At 32.5% G+C, this 22,490-nt stretch overlaps 2 protein-coding genes, 1 long non-coding RNA gene and 1 pseudogene across 8 annotated transcripts; 3 read left to right on the forward strand and 1 right to left on the reverse strand.

Moving 5' to 3' along the window:
- The first annotated feature begins 13,105 nt into the window (after positions 1-13,105).
- On the forward strand, positions 13,106-13,822 carry LOC111317449 (short-chain dehydrogenase/reductase 1 pseudogene; annotated as a pseudogene).
- A 2,833-nt stretch (positions 13,823-16,655) lies between these two features.
- On the forward strand, positions 16,656-20,555 carry LOC111317924 (uncharacterized). Of its 6 annotated transcripts, none has more exons than XM_089752466.1 (6): positions 16,656-18,211; positions 18,867-18,998; positions 19,103-19,153; positions 19,282-19,338; positions 19,451-19,561; positions 20,182-20,555. In XM_089752466.1, exon 1 carries the CDS (start codon positions 16,656-16,658, stop codon positions 18,204-18,206), a length of 1,551 nt encoding a protein of 516 aa, XP_089608592.1. In that variant the 3' UTR covers positions 18,207-18,211; positions 18,867-18,998; positions 19,103-19,153; positions 19,282-19,338; positions 19,451-19,561; positions 20,182-20,555. The 6 variants fall into 6 exon arrangements, with proteins under 6 accessions (XP_089608592.1, XP_089608582.1, XP_089608586.1 ...); XM_089752456.1 differs by lacking the exon at positions 19,103-19,153 and adding an exon at positions 19,850-19,929; XM_089752460.1 differs by lacking the exons at positions 19,103-19,153; positions 20,182-20,555 and adding exons at positions 19,850-19,929; positions 20,016-20,121.
- Positions 19,312-22,288, forward strand: LOC111317927 (proline-rich receptor-like kinase). The gene is made up of 3 exons (XM_022920459.2): positions 19,312-19,338; positions 19,451-19,561; positions 21,508-22,288. The coding sequence occupies exons 2-3, from the start codon at positions 19,530-19,532 to the stop codon at positions 22,286-22,288; spliced, it is 813 nt and encodes a 270-aa protein (XP_022776194.2). The 5' UTR covers positions 19,312-19,338; positions 19,451-19,529.
- Positions 21,120-21,732, reverse strand: LOC149520143 (uncharacterized). The gene is made up of 2 exons (XR_016332532.1): positions 21,588-21,732; positions 21,120-21,496 (listed from the first exon to the last, which is right to left on the reverse strand). It is a non-coding gene; the product is annotated as an uncharacterized LOC149520143 (long non-coding RNA).
- Positions 22,289-22,490: the final 202 nt, after the last annotated feature.

The following is a 22,490-nucleotide window of genomic DNA, read 5'->3' on the forward strand; positions in this document are numbered from 1 at the left end:
TTTGATATTTCAATTTTAAATATTTTTATTTTGTATGTTATTAAACATAAATATTTTTAATATGTCAATGATAAATAGTATTATACTATTATTTTAATAATAAATAGTAACATATATAATAATATTTTATTATTTTAATAATTAATGTTAAATAATATAATAATAGGTTTTTCTTAATATGAATATTTTTAATAAATTTCTCATTATTTTTAATTTAAAATATATTTTTTTATTTTTTATTTTTTAAGGTATTTATATTACTATTCTAAAAATAACTATAAATAAAATTTTTTTTTTATGATTTGATAATAGAAACTTTCAATATAAAATACAAATATTTTAATAATAAATATTACTATGTTAATATTAATAAAAATCATATTTTAAAAATAGTAATACGATTTTAAATATTTTAAAATATTAATATAAAGAATAATAAATAGTTTTATTTTAAGTATTTTATATTGATATAATACTATAATATTAAATATTATTATTAAATATATAATTATTTTTGAATATTAATAATTTAAATAATAAATAATTTCAATACTTTCATAATAAATAATTTTTAATATTTTAATAGTTATATTAATATTATTTGAAAAAAAAAACATGTTTTTTAAAAAAAACCAAACAACAGAAAATATTTTTCATTAACCCATCCAAACAACAAAAAATTTTTACTTTTTCAAAAAATATAAACATTTTTCATAAAACAATTTTTGAAAATCAATTTCAACAAAATAAATAGAGCCTTATACTTCAAAAGAAAGACACTTATAATTCATTAGGATAGTGATAGCACTTAAACATATAGCATTTGCATATCAAATTTGGTGCTAAATTTTAAATTTTTGTTGATTTTTAGTGCATTAATGCCCATTTTATGATTTTTAGGGTTTTAAGCTCCTGGATGAAAAAAACATGCAATCCATGCATGCAAAGGCATATTTGGCCATGTAAGACCAAAGGTTCGCCAAACCTCATTGGTGTAATTCCTTCAACCATGCAACAAAGGAAAAGTTTTACTTGCACATAGATTCTCCCTCGTATTTAACCAAAGAGATTTATTTCAAGAGTGATTCTTTTACTTAGCCACAAAGAAATTTTGCTTGCATAAAGACTCTACACTGCATTTAACTAGCTCATTTCTAAAAAGAGATCAAGCATACATGTGATATTTGAAACTACTATGGACTCTTGCATGATTGGCTAAAGGCATTTTCATCTAAGAAGAATTCTGTCCATTCAGCCATGATAAAGCTTAGTTTGCAAAGAACTTTCCAATCCTTATCACAGTCGGCCAAAACCAAATTCAAAAAGGTCTTTTCTCCAAAATGGAGACTAGATATGGCCAAAAGGAGTTTAAAGCTCACCATGAATCCTTTACTTAGCCTTAAAGAGTTTTGCTTGGAAGAAGACTTTATCTTTTTAAGAGTTGGATGAAATTCAAAACCTTACTCTTGAAAATCATCTTAATAGAACCCAAAGAGAAGACTTATCAAGGTTTCATTAAGCATTAATCAAAGGCCAAGATTACATCTTTAAGACCCCATTCAGCCAAGCATTCTCAATAGAGAGAAGTCTCATTCAATCATGCCTTATTTGAAGATCAAGATAGCTTTCATCCATTAGTATTTAAATTTGAATCAACATATTGTAAACTTATCTCCCTTAGTTGAATCCCTCACTATAAATAGGAAGGCCATACACCCTATTCTAATATTTATTATCTCATTCTTCTTTTTTTTTTCTTTAATTTAATTCTTTTCTTTTTAGTTTAGTTATTAGCTTAGGTGATAGATTTACCAATAATAAAACTTTATTTTTTAAAAATTTTTTTATTTCAATCAAAGAGTATTTTTTTAGATCTTTTCTTTTATTGTTCTAAGTTTTAAATCTTTCTTTTACTTTCTTAAATCTGGCAAGCATTCTTTTGATTTTTTAAGTATGATTCAAGCATGTTTTCTTTCTCTATAAGTTTCGACCACCATTCTTTCATATTCTACAAGTTTAGTTTTTATGCCATCTTTATTTCAAGTTTTTTACAAGCATTCGGCCTTCATTAAGTTCTCTTATTTTTCAAGTTGGTTTCTTTAAGCTTTGGCTACATTCTTTTACTTTTCAAGTGATAGTTCATGAAAACAAGATTCAAGCCTATACTGCTTCTCAATCTTTCTTTTCATTTACTTTCCAACCAAATCCAAGTTTTTATTTGTTTATTTATAAGATTCTAAAATCTCACTATTGGTACTTGAAAAACTACCCAATATTACAATCCATAATTTGTGAGGAGATGATACTGAAATACTTTTTTTATTACTTGATCTGTATATTTGTAAGCTATAAAAAAACAGCAATCAGATAAAATGAAGATGCTTCATGTAGACATCATATTAGATCATTGAATATTGGTAAATTTGTGTTTGATACTTATCTAGGGTGCTGAGAGAACATAAGAATGGATAGGAAAGCATTCAAAAGTTATGTCACTTATTAAGAACAATTGGTAAACTCAAACGAACTAAGAATATAGATGTAAAGGAAATGGTAGCTATTTTCCTACATGTAATTGCACATGATATTAAGAATAGAGTTATGAAAAGACAAATTGCTCATTCTGGTGAAACCATTAGTCGATAGTTTCATGTTATTCTCAACTTTTTGTTACGTCTCCATTCCATGTTGTTAAGGAAACCTTAACCAATGATAGAGGATTGCAATGATGATAAATTAAATTGTTCAAGGTATATGTTGATAGAGAAAAAGTTTTTATTTTATTGTTACATCTTATGTTTTAATATTGTCTTAAATCAAGTTGATTTTTTATGCAGAATTGTCTTGGTGCACTTGATGGGACATATATAAAAGTCCATGTAAATGAGATTGACAAACCTAGGTATCAAAAGTGCAAAAATGAGATTGCTACTAATGTATTCGGTGTTTGAACCTAAGACATGTAATTTACATATGTCTTGCCTGGTTGGGAGGGCTCAACTAATGATTTTAGAGTGCTTTGAAATACCATTTTCAAAAAAAAAAAAGGCTTAAAAATACCACAAGGTATGCAAAAATTCATATAAAGTAAATTGAACTTTTTCATATCATATAAAGACACAATTTAATTGTATTAAAATTAATTAAATCAATTATGTTATAGGATATTAATACTTATGTGATATTGGTTACATAAATGGATAAAGGCTTTTGATTTCTTATATAGGGCAAAGGTATCAATTGAATGAATAAAGGTAAGGGCATCAACCCACTATTGCTCATGAGTTTTTTAACATAAAGCATTCTAGAGCTAGAAATGTCATAGAGAGGTGTTTTGGCTTGCTCAAACAAGATGGACAATTTTAAGAAATAAGTCCTTTTAGCTTGTGAAAACTCAATACAAGATCATTACTGCTTATTGTCTTCTTTATAATTACATCAGACAAGAAATAGCCATTGATCCTAAAAAGTTTGATATTAGTGATGATTTAGATAGATCTTAACAAATTAAGTTGGGTGATAGGATAACCTATATTGAGAATAATTATGCTTGGTTTGGTTTTAGAGAAAACTTAGCAAATGAAATATTTAATCATTAGATAAATGCAACAAATGTGTAGTTTGTCATGCTTTTAAAACAACCACTATGTTAGCTTAAAGTGTTCATTTATGTTTTTGACAATTTAAACATGGTCTGCTTTTAATTATGGGGTTTTCTTGTTTATTTTATGAAAAATGTTGATTATTATTTCATTAGAACAATAAATTTGTTTCTTTACAATGTGTTATACTTTTAAGCATATTGTGCCTTGCTTACATTTACTTTGGCATGTAATATTACAAAAAAATAGGATAGAGAGTGAACAAAGAGTAGTTGACAATGGGAAGAAAACTATTAATTCTAAAAAATGTGAGACTTTGAGAAAAAAAAAAGATTCAGTTGAATCATTTGGCCATAAAGTTTGGATGAAGCTTAAAGATGCCAAGTTAGTTGAATGTATAAGTGAAATAATTAATGCTACAAATTGGAAAGTTGGTAATGGGATATTCAAAGTAGGATTTTACTAACAATTAGACAAAATGATTGAGAAAATGGTAACAGGTTGTGGTGCAAATCCTCATATTGAAAATAAATGTATGACATTAAAAAAAATATATTGTTCCATCGTTGAAATGGTTGGACATGGTTCTGATTTTGGATAGAATGATAAAGACATGTGTGGTGGCAGATAAATAGGTTTTTAATCTTTGGGTAAAGTTACTCATTTTAAAAATGTTGATTGTATTTTATTTTTCTATTCTATATTGTTTTACAAGTGTGGATTCTTTTTTTTATGCAATTTGCAGAGCCACCCTACTATGTGGCATTAGAAACAAGCCATTCCCATATTACTTTGACTTAATGGAGATTTTTGGAAAAAATAAAGCTAATGAAAATGTTGCAAATGATTTATTTAATGCATGCAAAAAGATAGACAAGGAAAAAGAAACAAAGGGTACTAAAGAATATGCTAAAATTGAAATCAATGGAAAGATCACACTTGATAATGCTAACTCACTATCATCTATTTGTAAACCTACTTTAGCTTCTACATATATTACAAAGACAAGTAAGAAAGCTGAAGGGAATAGAAGCAAAAGAAGAAAGCATGGTGATGTTATAATGGAAAACTTAGTGTCTGAACTTGGAAAGATTGGCAAGTCATTTAAAGAGGCTAAGAAGGAGTTCAAGCTAATTACAAGCCTTTTTGAAAGGAAAGCTCAAGGAGATGAGAGGCATATGGCTTTATTCAACAAGATTGTGAACATTGATAACTTAAATGAAAAAGACATGTTAACTGTAAGTGAGATTTTGATGAAAGATAAGTCAAAAATTGATTTGTTGTTCTCACTTCCTCTATAATTGAAAAAAAAGTTTGTCACGAAGCTCCTTAAGAACACCCCCTGAATGTGGATACAAGCCATCATTTGGTTTTGATACTTAATTTATGCTATGATTTAGTATCTTGTTCTTAAGACATTAATAATTTATACTATGATTTAGTATCTTGTTCTTAAGACACTTAAGACCTTTTACTTTTTTAAAAGTTTGACTAAAGATGAATTAGGATATACGATCTTGTTCTTAAGATGTGAACTTAAAAACTTTTGTTTATCTTAGGTATTGAATAAATATGATGTAGGTTTTTGTTTTTACAATGTGAAAGCAAGAACTTTTTGCTTTCATCTTGGGACTTTGAATAAATATTTGGATTTGAAGCACTTTTTAGTTAAATTTTTATTTAGTGGTTTTGTTGATGTTGTTGGCTGTAATCTTTGGAAAGTAAAAAACAAATCTATTTTTAAAGGATAGAAAGGAGAGTTAAGCCAAGTGTGGAGGAAATGATCTAATAAGCATAATTTAAACTTGATATCATTTGTTTTTTGTTTAACATTATTTTATGCATACCATTTTATCATGACCAAAACACATTATACTACTTAGATGTCACAACTCAATTGTGACTTGGTTAGTGTTTTAGGATTAAGAAGAGAATAAAGAAGAATTGAAAAGACTAAAGAGAGAATAGAGAAAAATTAAGGAGACTAAGAAAAGAATAAAGAGGGATTCAGAGAAGAAATTATTTTTTTCATTCATGAGAGATCAGTTATAGGCATAAATTATTTAAATAAAGTTATTGTGAAACTATCATGCAAACTGTAAAAAATACAAATTCGCAGAGTATTCTAACCACTAGATTAATAACTGACCCTAACCGTAATATATTAATAATTGGCACCACCATCTTCTACCATAGTCCTGCTCATGCCACTATTGCTCTTTTCCATCAAGTTCATCACAATACATTCCCCTTCACCACATCCTTATCCCTAAGGATCAAAATCTGGAAACTGTGACTTCAATACTGTATAGTCTTCCCAAGTTCATTATTAGGCCATAAATTTGACCATACCATAAGGATTTAGGTGATAGCTTTATTATGCCTTTTAACCATTCGTTTATCAATCACAGTAGTAGAATATACAAGCGGTCATCGATCCTTATTAGTTTCTAGTAGAGCTAGGTTGGGAACTACCTTGTTTCCTAAATTTTTTTGTTAACAAATTGATATCAAACACTAGATGAATCTTAAAAGTAAGAGGTAATTGCAATTTATAAGCAATTGAACCAATTTTGGCTAATATAGGATAAGGACCATAATATATGGATGAAAGTTTTAAACTTTTTTAAAGTGCCAAAGAGGTTTGTTTATACGATAGGAGTTTTAAATACATTTCATCTCTCACTTGAAACTTTTTTTTACTTCTTTTCCTATCAACATACAATTTCATCCTCTGTAAGCTTTATTTAACTGATCAACCATCAACTTATTGACTTATTCTTTATCATTCAGTAATTCTTTTACATTTACCACTTTTGCTTGACTACTTGCATCACATGCTAAGGTTAGTGGTTTATAACCATACAAAGCCTGAAATGGAGACATTCACAAAGAAGTATGATAGCTTGTATTATACCATCATTCAACTAACAGTAGCCATCAAACCCAATTTTTAGGCTTGAGAAAACACATACACCATAAATATTGCTTCAAACACTGATTAACCCTTTCGATTTGCCCATCAGATTCTAGATAATAAGCTGTACTTAAATGAACTATAGTTCTCAATAATTTCATCAACTTCTACCAAAATAGACTAGTAAAGACTGGATCCCTATCAGAAATAGCAATTCTAGGAGTCCCATGTAGTTTATGAACTTGGTTGAGATATATTAAGCTATTTTCATAGTTGTAAAAGGATGGGACAAAGGAAGAAAGTGACTATACTTAGTGAATTTATCCACTATCACTATAATATAGCTAAATTTTTAAAATAAGGGCAACCCTACAATAAAATTCAAGTTGATTACATCCCAAGCTTGCTGTGGTATAAGAATTGGCTGTAGAAGACTAGGATAAGGAATATGTTCATCTTTATTCTTTTGATAAGTATCACACTGTTGGATATACTCACAGACTTTTTTTTCATTCCAGGCCACTAAAAATTTAATTTAAGTCTGTGGTAGGTGGCTTGAATTCCTGAATGCCCCCTTGAGATGAATCATGCAAGGCTTACAAAATTTTCTCCCTTAACTGTCCAGTATTACCTACATACACTTTTCTTTTAAATCTTAAAACTCCATTATCGAATGAATAGTGAGAATTATTAAAAAGATGGATGATAGAAGCCTTATTTGCTTCTATGTTAGTGTATTACCATTATAACTATACTCGATCTCCTTCACCCTTTCTAGTATAAATGTAGTGGATTGCAAGCTATAACTTTATGCTTCCTCTTCATGTTGCCTAGATAGGGTATTTGCTGTTATATTCATCCTGCCTTTTCTATACTATACAAAGTAATTCAGGCCAAGTAATTTGGTTAGTCTTTTTTTTTAATAATGGTGATCAACTTCTGCTCAAGCAAATGTTTTAAGGCTTCATGATCTATTTTGATAATGAATGATTGTCCTTCCAAGTAGTGTCTCTATTTTGTTACTGCCATTAGTATGGCTAGATACTTTTTTTCATAAATAAAAAGGTATATATGTCTAATACCTAGAGCTTTGCTTAAGTAAGCTATTGGCTTTCCATCTTGGGACAAAATAGCTCCAATCCCATTGTTGCTAGCATCAATTTCTAATATAAAAGGTTTATTGAAATCAGACAATGATTTAACATGTAACACTGGGTACAACACGTTAAGGATATAAAAGAATGTGAAGGGGAAACCTTTGAATATACTTATAGACAGTAAAAGTATTCATAATTTTGTGACTCTCAAATTGGCTAAAGATGGGGTGGAGTTGATGTGTACTAATTCTTTGGCTATAACTATAGCTAATGGTGAGAGATTGTATAGCACAGCCAAATGTAAATAGCTTGAATCGATAATGCAGGGGCATAAATTTACTCATGATCTAAGAGTTTTGGCACTAAGAGATAGTGACATGGTGCTTAAAGTTGATTAGATGAGAAAATATAGTCCTTTTGTATTTGATTTAAATGACATGTCAGTGATTTTCAAAAAAGAAAGACAAAAAGTTAACTAAAAAGTGGTCCCAGTACATTTGGCTTGATTAGGGTTTATGATTAAAAAGAGAATTGAAGAGAATTGAAAAAACTGAGAGAACAGAGAAGAATTGAAGAGACTAAAAAGATAATAAACAAGGATTCAAAGAAAAAATTATCTTTTTCATTCATGAGAGATCAGTTACAGCCATAAATTATTTAAATAAAATTATTGTAAAACTGTCAGCCAAACTATAAAAAATACAAATTTTATAGAGTATTACTAGCCACTAGATTAATAACTGACCCCAACCACAATATATTAATAACTGACATCACCATTTTCTGTCATAGTCCTGCTTATGCCACTATTGCTTTTTTCCATCAAGTTCATCACAATACCTTCTCCTTCACCACATTTTTATCCCCAAGGATCAAAATCTAGAAACTATGACTTCAATACTATATAGTTTCCTAAGTTGTGTTATTAGGCCCTAATTTTGACCATACTATAAGGAGTTGGGTGATAGCTTTATTGTGTCTCTTAACCATTCGTTTATCAATCATAGCAGCAGGATATACAAGCAGTTGTCCATCCTTATTAGGTTCTGATAGAGCTAGGTTGGGAACTACCTTATTTCCTAATTTTTTTTTAACAAACCGACATCAAACACTGGATGAATCTTAGAAGTATGAGGTAATTGCAATTTATAAGCAATGAAACCAATTTTGGCTAATATAGGATAAGGACCATAATATATGGATGAAAGTTTTAAACTCTTTCGAAACACCAAAGAGGTTTATTTATAGGGCTAGAGTTTTAAATACACTTCATCTCCCACCTGAAACTCTCTTTCACTTTGTTTCCTGTCAACATACAATTTCATCCTCTGTTTAGCTTTATTCAACTAATCAACCATCAACCAACTGACTTGTTCTTTATCTTTCAGTAATTTCTCAACATTTGTCACTTTTACTTGACTACTTACTTCTCATGCTAAGGTTTGTGGTTGATAATCATACAAAGCTTGAAATGGAAACATTCTCAAAGAAATGTGATAACTTGTATTATACCACCATTCGACTAACGGTAGCCATCGAACCCAACTTTTAGGCTTGAAAAGACACATACATTGTAAATATTATTCCAAACACTGATTAACCCTCTCGATTTGCCCATCAAATTCTGGATGATAAGCTTTACTCAGATGAACTATGATTTTTAATAATTTCATCAACTCCTACTAAAATAGACTAGTGAAGATTGGATCCCTATCAAAAATAGTAATTATAGGAGTCCCACATAGTTTATGAACTTAGTTGAGATATATTTGAGCTATTTCCATAGCTGTAAAAGCATAAGATAAAAAAAAAAGTGACTATACTTAGGGAATTTGTCCACTATCACCATAATACAACTAAATTTTTTATATAAAGGTAACCCTATAATAAAATGCATGCTGATTACATCCCAAGCTTGTTGTGGTATAAGAATTGATTGTAAAAGATCAAGATAAGGAACATGCTCATATTTGTTCTTTTGACAAGTATCACACTGTTAGATATACTCACGAACTTGTTTATTCATCCTAGGCTAATAAAAATTCAATTTAAGTCTATGGTAAGTGGCTTGAATTCCTGAATGCCCCCTTAAGGTGAATCATGCAAGGCTTGTAAAATTTTCTCCCTTAACTGCCCACTATTACCTGTATACATTTTTTCTTTAAATTTTAAAACTCCATTACTAAATGAATAGTGAAAATTATCAAGATGATGGATGATATACGCCTTAATTTGTTCATATGCCAATGTATCACCATTATAACTATACTCGATCTCTTTTTCCCGTTTTGGTATAAATGTAGTAGATTGTAAGCTATAGCTTTGTGCTTTCTCTTCATGCTGCTTAGATAGGGCATCTACTACTATATTCATCTTACCTTTTCTATACTGTATAGAGTAATCCAGCCCAAGTAATTTGGTTAATCTTTTTTTTTTAATGGTGTTGGTCAACTTTTACTCAAGCAAATATTTTAAGGTTTCATGATCTATCTTGATAATGAATGGTTGTCCTTCCAAGTAGTGTCCCCATTTTGTTATTGCCATTAATATGGCTAGATACTCCTTTTCATAAATAGAAAGGTTTTTGTGTTTAATACCTAGAGCATTGCTTAAATAAGCTATTGACTTTCCATCTTATGACAAAATAGCTCCAATCCCATTGTTGCTAGCATCAGTTTCTAATATAAAAGGTTTATTGAAATCAGGCAATGCTAGGGCAAGGGTAGAACACATGGCTTTCTTAAGTTGATTAAAAGCTGATATTACTATAGGTGTCCACTTAAACCCATTCTTTTTAAACATATCTGTCAGTGACTTACTGATCTTCCCATAGCTTTTTATGAACTTCTTATAATATCTAGTCAATCTAAGAAATCCTCTTAAAGACTTAAGGCTCTTAGGCTATGGCTAATTTTGCATTGCTTCTATCTAGTAGGATCTGTAGATACCCCTTCAGGTGATCTGATATGCCCTAAATATTCAACCTATCTTTGACCAAAAAAACACTTACTTTTTTTTACACATAGTTTGTTCTTTTTCAGTATTGCAAATAAAATGTTTAAATATTTGTATGTTCTTTCAAGTTAAAACTATAAATAAGAATATCATAAAAAAATACCAGCATAAATTTTCTTAAATAAGAAGCAAATATATCATTCATGAGAGATTGAAAGGTTGCAGGTGCATTAGTAAGTCCAAAAAAGGAGTTGGAAATTAAGATGGCTGAGAATCATAATAGTTTGACCAATATATTAGAATCCTTACTGCAAAAAGGGGAATCTCTAACCTAGCCAGATTCAGAAGAAAAAGAGCATGTTGGTAGTTCTCATTTGGTTCCGTTGGTGCAAACCAAAAAAGAGGGTAAGAATCTTATTGAAATAACTATTATTGATGAATATAATAAGTTTAGCTATAGGAATGATAATCCAAGGTTACTACCAAAACTTTAGCATGAAAGTAACCTTAATAATATACATAATAGCATGATGGTAGGCAAACATATTGAAACTTCATCTGAAACCAACTACCCTCTAAACTTAAATGCTTTTACCCCTTAGCCAAAAATCGAACTTCCATTATTCAAAGGTGAGAATTCTAGAGGATGGTTAAGAAAATGTCAAAAGTATTTTACCATTTTTAGAGTGTTAGATCATCAAAAAATGGAGATAGTTGTTATATGTATTTAGCTGGTAAATTAGAAATCTAGTTTGATGGGTACTTAATGTAAAACCCAAGATTTACATGGCATAAATTTTCTAATGATCTCTATCAAAAATTTTATGACAAGACCTGTTCGAATGTGATTGATGAATTCTACAAGTTGACTTAAAAGAGCACAGTGAAGGAATATCAAGAGAAATTTGAAGAGCTTAGGCCATTTAAGCTTCAAAATAACCCCCATTTGGATGAGTTATATTTTGTATCTAGTTTTATAAGTGGCCTAAAAGAAGATTTCAAACCAAGAGTTAAGGCTAGTGAGCCTTGGACTTTGGTAGCAACCTATAGGCAAGCTAAGTTACACCAGCTAACCTTTGAAGTTAAATCTAAAAGAAATAGACCACCTACTAAACCCAATTCCACCAATAACACCTATACTCCTTTCAAGAACCCTTATAACCCCTAGTCCCAACCACAAAAAGTCATTCCCAATATAACACAGAAGCAAACTCTCCTGAAGCGAAGAAGATTGCAGAACCTATGCTTTAAATGTGGTGAAAAGAAAAGAAAGAAAGGAATAAGAAAAGAAAAGAAAGAAACAAACAGTTGAACTCCATCATAGTAAAGGAATTTTTAGAAGAAAAGAAAGATGATGGGGAATCAGTTGACAATAGTTAAGATATCCACAATGAAGTAGACCAAGCTAATGGTAATTTAGAAATCTCTATTAATGCTCTGATACCAATTTGTCGCGACTCAATTGTGACTTGGTTAGGGTTTTAGGATTAAGAAAAGAATAAAAGAGAATTGAAAAGACTAAGGAGAGATCAGAGAAGAATTGAGGAGACTAAGAAGAGAATAGAGAAAGATTCAGAGAAGAAATTATCTTTTCCATTTATGAGAGATCAGTTACAGCCATAAATTATTTAAATAAAATTATTGTGAAACTATCATGCAAACTATAAAAAATACAAATTTGCAGAATATTACTAGTCACTAAATTAATAACTGACCCCAACCCCAATATATTAATAACTGACATCACCTTCTTCTGCTATAGTCCTACTCATGCCACTATTGCTCCTTTCCATCAAGTTCATCACATTAGATAAATGTGTAATATATTTAATTTGTAGAGAACAAGATCACTAGTGAATTTGAAAAATATTATGCTTGTGTTTAAGTGTGCTGCAGGTGTGTGTGTTTAATCGAGCTTCCAAAAGCTTTGTTTCCATGTACAAAACGTAATTTTTGCTTAGTGTTTGTGAATATTCCTCAATGAAATTCCAGCCAGTACACCTTCAAAATGCCTTCTGTTTCAAGTCATTTTCAGTCTTCTGTTCTGTTTGTTTCTTATTCTCCCCTTTTTTTATTCTATATAATTATTAATGTTGATAGTGATGTAACAGAAAAAATAGATTTTGCTAAAATAATTTGCACAAGCCAATTGTGGTTCAAATGATAAGATCAATGGGAAGGATTCTGTTTATTTTGTGAATGTCTTGAAAGCAAGAAACCCTGGTTATGCCTACCGGTATCCTGACCATTTTATAGCTTTGGCATGAAGGGCGGCTTGTACCTAGGCAAGATTTAGGTTGGAATTGACGTGAATTTCAGAGCAGGGATCAAAGTTCATGACCTAACAATTCAAGATCATTATAGAATTAGGTCAGTCCATGTCTTAAGGCGCATTTGCTTTGAAAAGCCTTTTGTTTCACATCTTGGCTTCTCTAATCATGAGTTATAAATAGCTCTCATCTATGGTCAATCCTTTTTATATTGCTTTTGTGATATAAATACAAGTTTGAATTTAAAAGAAAAGTGGTCTTTGACATTAAAACAAATGTCCAGTTGTCATGGAAGAATGGAGTCATCCCATTTATGTACTCTTTTTCTGAGCTTACAAGATATGTGTCAAAGAAAAAAAAATTAACAAACAGAAAAGCAAGTTGAGTAAGCCGGAGACAAATGAACAAGTGTAGGCGATTGACTCAAACACCCGCGTTATGTGAGGAATGCCTTCAAACAAACTATTATGGTGCCAAAAGAATGATTGAATCGCTTATTCCCCTTCTCGATCTATCTGATTCACCGAGAATCGTCAATGTTTCCTCCTCTCTAGGGAAGTTAAAGAATGTATTAAACGAAATTGATGCTGAAAACCTTACAAACAAAAAGTGGATGAGGTATTGAGTGAGTATATGAAAGATTTCAAGGAGGGTTCATTGGAATCCAAGGGCTGGCCTGATTTTATGTCAGCCTATGCACTCTTTAAAGCAGCCATGAATGCCTATACAAGGATCTTGGCCAAGAAGTATCCCAATTTTTGCATCAATTGTGTCTGCCCTAGCTTTGTCAAAATAGACATAAACTACAATAGTGGGATCTTAATTGTTGAAGAAGGTGCCAAGGGTCCTCTGAGATTAGCTTTGTTGTCTATCGGTGGTCCTTCTGGTCTCTTCTTTTTTTGAATCAAAGAGTCATATTTTTTATCGAAACTGCTTCATTTAAAACAAGTTTGGTGTTACTTTTAGATATTTTTTAAGGTTAATTTTTATAGCTATTTTATATATTTTGTACTTGATACATATTTTCATATAATACCAAATATAATGATTTAAAATCATTATTAATTTATAATATTATATAAAGTATATTAATTTAAAATCATTAATGATCACATCACTTTAATAAATTTATTATTACGGTAATTAAATCATCGTAATAATCTTAAAAATTATATCAAATATTAATAATTCTAAATTTACTTATTTACCACTTACTAAACTTTATTACTAGTAAAAACGTATTTAACTAGAAACATGCAAGGAAAAGCAGTAAAGGACAAAGCCTCGATTAGGTTAGTAATACAAAACAAGGCTGAGACTGATAGGCTATTGATTCGAAATTTCCAACCTAGCTAATTGGGCAGACTGTAGTTGAATTTTGACCCAAAATAGTCATCTCAGTTCTCTCCTTAACTATGAGCCAATGAACGAAATTGCAACGCGGGAAAGGACAATTGATGTCCCTGTTGAAAACCCATTTGCAGCAGTGTAAAAATGTTGTTTTGTTCATAGTTTCAAAGAGATCACACTGGAAACCTAATTTGGGGGGGGGGGGGAGACATGTGCAAGTGGGTCACCTGGAATATTAAAAGGGAAGACTTTTAAGACTCCAGAAGTTGAATCTTATACAGTAGAGACCACTAAAGCCACATACAATAGCAGCTCACCTGGAATATTAACAGATGCATATTATAGTATATTTAAAACATTTGAGCATGTTGTACATGGTCGTTTATTAATTCTTGGTCACCGGAATTTAAAATAGGCATTTGGGTGAATATATGCATGTGACATGCCAGGGGCAGTTGACCCCAACACTCACTTTTCAACACTCAGCACACTCACAAAGCGACGTATACAAACACTGGATTTACATTTACTGTTAAACTTACAATCCAATACTTTCATTCTCAGACTAAAAGACACCGGTGATTTTTTTTCCCTTGTCTAAAATACTGTTATGGCAATAATGGTTTTTCTGGAGAAATAGGCCTTTAAAAATATATTCTTGTCTATCTTTATTACTGTTAAAAAAAGAGTAGTATTTTTTTTCTTTTTTATTTTTTATTTTTGAAGAGAGGATTTTTTTCTTCATTGTTAAATTTATGATGAATTTAATATATGCTCTTTCTCTCAAATTTTTAATAATATACAATATTACTCTTTAAATTTTGTGTTCCTCAAGCACTGTTCTTCCTTTACCCTCCCAATATTCTTCACAAGATCTTCAAACTTAGGATTAGCTGAAAGGATAAGATATATCTTCAAACTCCTGCACAATCAATAACAAAAGTCTTATGTTCTCTCAGTTAAGAAAAAAGATGAAGAAGATAGATCACAGTTTAAGCGCTCGTGGGTTACTAAAAGAGCTTTTGGGAAGAGAGATTTTGGAGAAAGTTGGGGAGAGTTACATTAAGGGGATGGCTCCAACCTTTGGAACTTTTCTCAGTGACGTGAGTCTTCAACCCTCCGTAGTTAAGTTTGAAAAATAAAAGTAAGAAAAACTACAGAAATAAACAACCCGTCATTATAAATTTTCTATTTCATGTGTTAAATGAGAGATGCGCGGCTCAGGACAAGTATTGAAAAGCAGGGGCGCAGCCGGCTGCCCCTAGCATTCCTCCATGTACAAATACGTAAAGAAAGGGATATAAAAAATGGTCAAACAAGTTGGGCGAAAAAGAAACCAGAACAATATTGCTTTTATGTTGCTGGGGGCCGCACTTTATGCATGCGACAGAAGGGAATTTTGATAAGAAAATATAAAAAAGAGAAGACTGTTTTTGGTGACATAAAAGGGGGTTGAAACTTGAAAGGGAACTGCCCTAACGTAACGTTGTTTGTACCTTACACGGCATTGCTCCTCAGTCCCACTTCAACAGAAATATGATTGTTCAGAGTATTTCAAAGATCAGATTGTTTGTTTAACTAAACTCAAATGCTCGGCCAACAATATATTTTTATTTAATTTAAAATTTTAAAAAATATTTAATTCAATCAGTGCTGTTGTAAATAATTTATGCATAGAAAAGTATTTATCAACAAAATAAACACCAATATCCATTGCTATTACAAGACAAAAATTCCCTATAATATAATTAGTACTATTAAGCACAGCTATGCCCTTTTTTAATTTTAGTTTCACATATACTACAAATTAACTTCAATTATTAGTTCTTTTATTGTGGAATAAAATTATAGTTGAGATGAGGAATCAATTAGGACAATGGGATTGAGACAATTGGATAATGGATGAAGAGGAAAGGAGATAGGGTCAGCTCTCAAATCATGGTTTCAACATTTTTGTGATTTTGTCTCTTCATTCACAGAGTAATTAAGGCAATTGGCAGGTGAATTCTCGCATCATCTTTAGTCTCCATCGTCGGATATAAATTTTTTTGTTTTCTAAACATTCCAGCAAGTCTCCATGCAGACCTTGATCGGTTTATGACTAGTCTTCATTCATCTTTTTTATATTTATTTATTTATTTGCATCGGTAATTTTATTTCTAATGTCAATTTTTTGTTATCTAAAAAAAGGCCCAGTCCAGTCCAATGACAAGACCAGTAACGAAGAAATAAGCCTAACCTAAAAACCCTTGCCTTCATACAATGACAAACCCAATTATCTTTGGGCCCCCAATTAGGCGACACTCCTTCCTCCCTAAGGCTGAAATACTCTCCTCCCTAGCCGAAAAAATCCATTTCCCTCTCCTTCCGTCTCTGCTTTTCTTTTCCTTCAAGGCTCCTCTCACATCGATTCTGGTCGGATCCCAATCCCTCTAAATCCATCTGATATGCCTTTGTCTCTGATATGTATCACGCTCTGGGCGCGCCCCGCCTAATATACCGTGCCCGCATCTCAAGGCTCGTTAAAACCGGCCTCATCGACCAAGCCATCAACCTGTTCGACCAAATGACCCAATCAGATTGCCGTGTCTTTGGCATTGATTATAACCGCTTCATTGGCGTTCTCCTGCGAAATTCCCGCTTCGACTTAGCTGAACACTACTACTTCCAAATGTTCCCTCAGGGTTTCTCTCTAACTCCGTTCACTTACTCTCGCTTTATCTCCGCTTTGTGCTCTGTCAAAAACTTTAATCTTATCGAGCTTCTGTTACATGACATGGATAAATTGAATTATGTTCCTGATATTTGGGCCTTTAATATTTACTTGAATCTTTTGTGTAAAGAGAAAAAGACAGAGTTAGCTTTAGAGGTTTTTCATAGCATGGTTAAGAAAGGGAGAGACCCAGATGTCGTAACATATACAATAATGATTGATGGAATGTGTAAAGCCGGGAAGTTTGGTAATGCTGTCGGTTTTTGGAAGGAAATGGTAGGGAAAGGTTTTCGTCCTGATAATAAAGCCTGTTGTGCGCTTGTTGTTGGGTTGTGTGAAGGTCGGAAGGTTGATTTAGCGTATGAGCTTGTTGTTGAGGTAATTAAGGGTGGAAATATCAAGTTTAGTACGTTGCTCTATAATGCGCTGATTAGTGGGTTTTGTAGAATTAGGAGGATCGATAAGGCACAGGCAATAAGGGTTTTTATGATGAAAAATGGGTGTGAGCCGGATTTGGCTACATATAATGTATTGTTGAATTATTGTTGTAATGAGCTTATGTTAGAGGAGGCGGAGAAGTTGGTGAAGAAAATGGAGAGGAGTGGGATAGGACCTGATGTGTATAGCTATAACCAGATGATTAGGGGGCTTTGTAACGCTAATAGGCCAGATAAAGCATATTTGTTGATGGTGAACAAGATGGAGGCGAATGGGTTGATTGATGCTGTTTCTTATAATACCATTATCAAAGCATTTTGCAAGGGTGGTCTTATTGGAAAGGCTTACAAGCTGTTTGAGGAAATGGGTAGGAAGGGGATCGCACCTGATGTGGTGACATTCACAACTCTTATAACAGCTTTTCTGAATGAAGGTGATTCTGAGATAGCAAAAGCACTTCTTGATCGGATGTCAGGGATGGGTCTGTTGCCTGATCGTATTTTCTATACTACAATTATTGACCACCTGTGCAAGAGAGGGAAAGTTGAAATGGCTTGTAGTATTTTTGATAGCATGATAATGCAGGGAGTTAACCCTGATGTCATTTCATACAATGCCCTCATAAACGGGTTTTGCAAGTCTAATAGAGCAATTGAAGCCATACGTCTATATGAGGAAATGCAGACTAGAGGATTCTCTCCAGATGAGATAACTTTTAAATTGATAATTGGAGGGCTAATACGGGAAAAGAAGCTCTCTAAGGCTTGCAAAGTATGGGATCAGATGATGGAGAAGGGTTTTACTCTTGATGGAGCTGTTTCTGAGACACTGATCAATGCTATCCATTCAATAGACTCTGCATGAATATGGTAGTATTTTGCATCTCAAATTCCATTATTTCCTTCTATGTGTATCTTTTGGGTGGTTTCTTCTTCAGCTGCTATGGAAGTACTTGATGATTGGCTCTAAGAGCAGCACATGGTGTTAATGATATTTTTTTGACACTACTAGTACAATGCAATGCCATCTTTCATCAATTCTGCTGGAGGCCGATTCCAATTCTACTATAACTTCATTTGCACACTTCCGTAAATTTAGAAACTAGCTATGGCTCACTCAAAATTGACTTAATATAAAGTAGCTAGAAGACTTTCAATTTTGTATTGCTGATAGCATTTTCAATTGACATCTAAGTCATGACGGTTTCAGTGGTATGATACATACAATGCAATTTATCATGTGGCATTATTATTATAATCCACCATTTTTCAACAGTTTGTTCCATTGCATGGTAATTTGCATCAATCTAATCCAGTGCCTGCACATTGGCTTGAAGGTTTACTTAACCAATCTGTTTAAGGAGCAGCCTAATGATGATTATTGCATTTGTAGAATGAACTATTGTGTGTTTGGTTGGCAGAGTATTAATGCGAGGTGGATTATTTTGCAATTTTCGTTGCTCTTATGTTTTCTTAAGCAACTGATCTGCCTCATTTTTTACTATAAAATTTTGTGTATTGCCAGGTGAACTATTTAGCATTTGTGTTGAGTAGCCGTATGGGTGGATTGTGTGGTTAAAACTCTCCTATTGGTCCTCTGTTCAATTTTTGCTACTGTTTGGCCTTTCCTGCAGACTCTCACAAAAATAAATCTCAGGTTTGATCTGTTTACTTTCTTGAATATATTTATAGATGAATAATATACTAGCAGGCAAGTGTCTACTGGTTATATACAAATAAGAAGATTTATGTGGTATGCAGCCTACCATTGGGGAGGGCCCTATATTTGAGAGATCATCAATAAATTTAAGTGTAAGAACATGGTTGTAGCATCAATATATGTGTCGACTATGGCCATTGTACAAATTTCTCTTTTTGATACTCTCCTCTATGGGTTCATTTAACCAGTCAATATCCTTCTGTGTACTTGTGCATTGCAGGTGAAACTCTACTATGCTATCCTTGAAATTGCATTGGATGCTTCCAAAAGCTGTGAGGTCAAAATTTTATGTTACATCTCTCCTAAGTTTATAAATACTTTCCTTGCATGATTTAGATATTTATTTGACATATTTATACTCCCCTTTCCCCCTTTTCCCATCTTCTTAGCTTCTGTTGAAACTTGTGTTGGAACCTGTGTCTCACTGGCCAATTTACACATCAATCATTTGTTGCTTGTTTTGTGCCAATGGATAAGTGGAGCAGGCTTCATGTTGTATTGTAAGTTCTTTAACTTTATTTGACTGTTATCCTTTCTGAAAAGAAAGAATGATATGTTACATCTTATATCTTGTAATTATTCACACATACACATATATATATCCTTAGCTTAAGAAAGCATATGATAATCCTATTTCATGTTGGACATAAAACATCCTTTCAATGTTGAATATAGATTAAAAAAGGTCTTGCCTTCTTTTTCCCCTTTCCTCGATGTCAACTCATATAGAGCAACATGTCATAATCCAGGAAAAGACAAATGTGATCTTTTTTTTTGTTGATACATAGGAGGCCAAGGCCTAAGGGAAATTGGAGAAGGGGATTTGCAAGTGCCGGGATCGAACCCCAACCTTATTGGAATCCACCTCGTAAGGAAGCTCGGTAAACCATTTAGGCTAAGCCTTAGGTTCAACCAAATGTGATAAAATATTTGTTATATCTATAATTGCAACAGGAGTGAAATGAGGTATCGAGAGCTGATCAGTAATCAAGTGTTACCAGGATTTCAGATTTTTCCCCCCTAGTTGAAATCAAGACATAACACAACCATATTATAATCCAACACTGAATTATCAAATGACTCTTCTATTGGACCTAAAGTTTTCACCATCTTTGTCCAGGTCTCAAAGAGGATGGTATAATAAAGGAACTGACTAGATATTTCAGTCAGATGCTGTCTGACAACCCACAAGTTTTTTAAGAGAATTGTGACAATTCATGGATCAAAGTTGCGTCTTCAATGCACTAAACATGTCGGAAAGGTTGTTCACTTGCAACATTTCCCACTGTTTTCAGCCAGTTGAGGGACTTTGAAGTTTTAGGACCAACTGCAGATTATGACACCATGTTATTTATTTCAAGAGCACTGGGCTCCGATTGAGCTAGAAAAAAGTTGATTTATTGTGCTATTTCTACCATCTAAATTGGACATTGTATATCCTTGTATATCACTCTGCTGAGCTTCACAAGTAAATGAATGCTTGATATTAATTAATTATGCTTTTCATATTGAAAAAACAGAAAGAAAAAAATGCAGATGCTTTGAAAAGACAAAAAAAGGTGAGAATTTAGAAGCCAGGATAGAGGGATCCATGAAGGAATGAGCTGCTAGGCGCTAGAGATGGGAGTGCAAATTGGTGGTCAATATTAATCAAAGTCTCGAGTTTTAACTACGAGTTTTGGAAAGAACTGTGAAACTTAGAAATTTTTAAAAAAAAAAAAATCCACAGTTAGCACGTTTATAGTTCGTAAATTAAAGCTTTTTTTTCTTTTCTTCTTTGGGATGAATTAGAAATTGAAAGATTTAGCAGGTTGTTTTTAGGTTCCAATAATGGAGCTGTCGCCATGAATATCCAATATAGCCAGCATAAAAGTAAATCTGAAAATTTAAAACTTCTTACGATGTAACATGAATATGATATAAATATAAGATATAAATATAATACAATTTAAAATTTTAATAATAATTATATTTAAATTTAATAAAATCAAAAAAATATATTTTATATTTTTATATTGATATAAATTATAATATGTAATTTTCATATAAAATATAATATAAATGTATAAATTTTAATATTTTATATGATACATTAAGTCATTATGTTTACCATTACTCCCTTTGAGAAGGCAAAAACGGGGTAGAATCCATTACTTCCTCGTAGGCAAAAAAGGGAAAAAAAATAGAAATGATTAGTTAGCCGAGGCTACCCTACCTTAACATAGCATTTAGAAAAGGAATCACGAAAGATTATAGCATTTAGAAAAGGAATCACGAAAGATTACTTGCCTCCCTTACTCAGCTTATGTTTGATTCTTTTCCTTTTCATGAATCCTACTGCTACATGAAGTTCCTTGAAGTCATCATCTTTCACCTATTATCTAGCCTCATCAACTCCTCTTATTTCCTTTGCTCTACTTCATTTCCGGCCCTATCTTCACACCAGAATGGCTCATCAGCATGTTGAGACCAACCCACATTTTATTGATCCTGAAGGACCAACACCAGAGCAACGTCATTATCTACCCGCTGCTTTGTTGCCACGGCGTGATGACCAGCGTTACCTGCCACGTCCAGGGGTAATGACACCACAGATCCAGGGCAGGCATCCCCAAGAGCATCGCCCCCACTCTCATCTTTTTTTCCCACGAGACCGTCGAACCAAAGCTCACACATGGTTTGCAGCAGCTTTCTGCATAATATTTTGGCTCCTCGTAATAATAGGAGGCTTAGTTGTTCTCATAGTCTATCTCGTCTTTCGACCACGTAGTCCACGTTTTGACGTCAATAGCGTCACCTTGAAGGCAGCGTATCTCGACATGGGTTACCTGCTCAATGCTGATATTAGTGTGCTGGCTAACTTCACAAATCCAAACAAGAAGGTGAGCGTGGATTTCAGTTCCATGTACCTTGATCTTTACTTCGAGAACACCCTGATTGCTACTCAGAACATAGAACCTTTCTCGGCGGCAAGAGGTCAGTCCATGTTTGCAAATATTCACATGGTAACAAGCCAGGTTAGGCTTTCAGTGAAAGATACTCTGCTGCTCCAAAGGCAGATCGAGAACAACCGAGTCATGTTTACTCTCAAGGGCTTGTTTCGTGCTCGATCCAATCTCGGAGGTGTCTTGAAATATTCGTATTGGTTGCACGGTCTTTGTAGCGTAATGGTGTCCAGCCCTCCAACTGGTGTCTTGAGAGATAAAAGATGCAGAACGAAACACTGAGGAATCGAATGTAATTCTTCATACTATTTTACTTTTGGTTCAAAACTCATTATAATCATATCAGATATTCATTTTGCTCTTGAAACAAAAACACTTTGAAGAAACCATTTCATATCTGTCAAAATTGATTTTGCTAATTTACGGAGAAATCATCACCATTGTTCCAGCTCTTTTCCTTATATGAATTCCGTTCCCCAACTCA

Source organism: Durio zibethinus, chromosome 2 (genome assembly GCF_047325235.1).
Source record: "Durio zibethinus cultivar Kanyao isolate XHJ-2024 chromosome 2, ASM4732523v1, whole genome shotgun sequence".
Lineage (NCBI taxonomy): Eukaryota > Viridiplantae > Streptophyta > Magnoliopsida > Malvales > Malvaceae > Durio > Durio zibethinus.

Coding starts and splice junctions, on each gene's coding strand:
- LOC111317924 (XM_089752464.1), top strand. CDS start 16,656: ATGTATCACGCTCTGGGCGCGCCCCGCCTAATATACCGTGCCCGCATC.
- LOC111317927 (XM_022920459.2), top strand. CDS start 19,530: ATGGATAAGTGGAGCAGGCTTCATGTTGTATT. Junction 19,562..21,507: donor AGCAGGCTTCATGTTGTATT/GTAAGTTCTTTA, acceptor TCTTCACACCAG/AATGGCTCATCAGCATGTTG.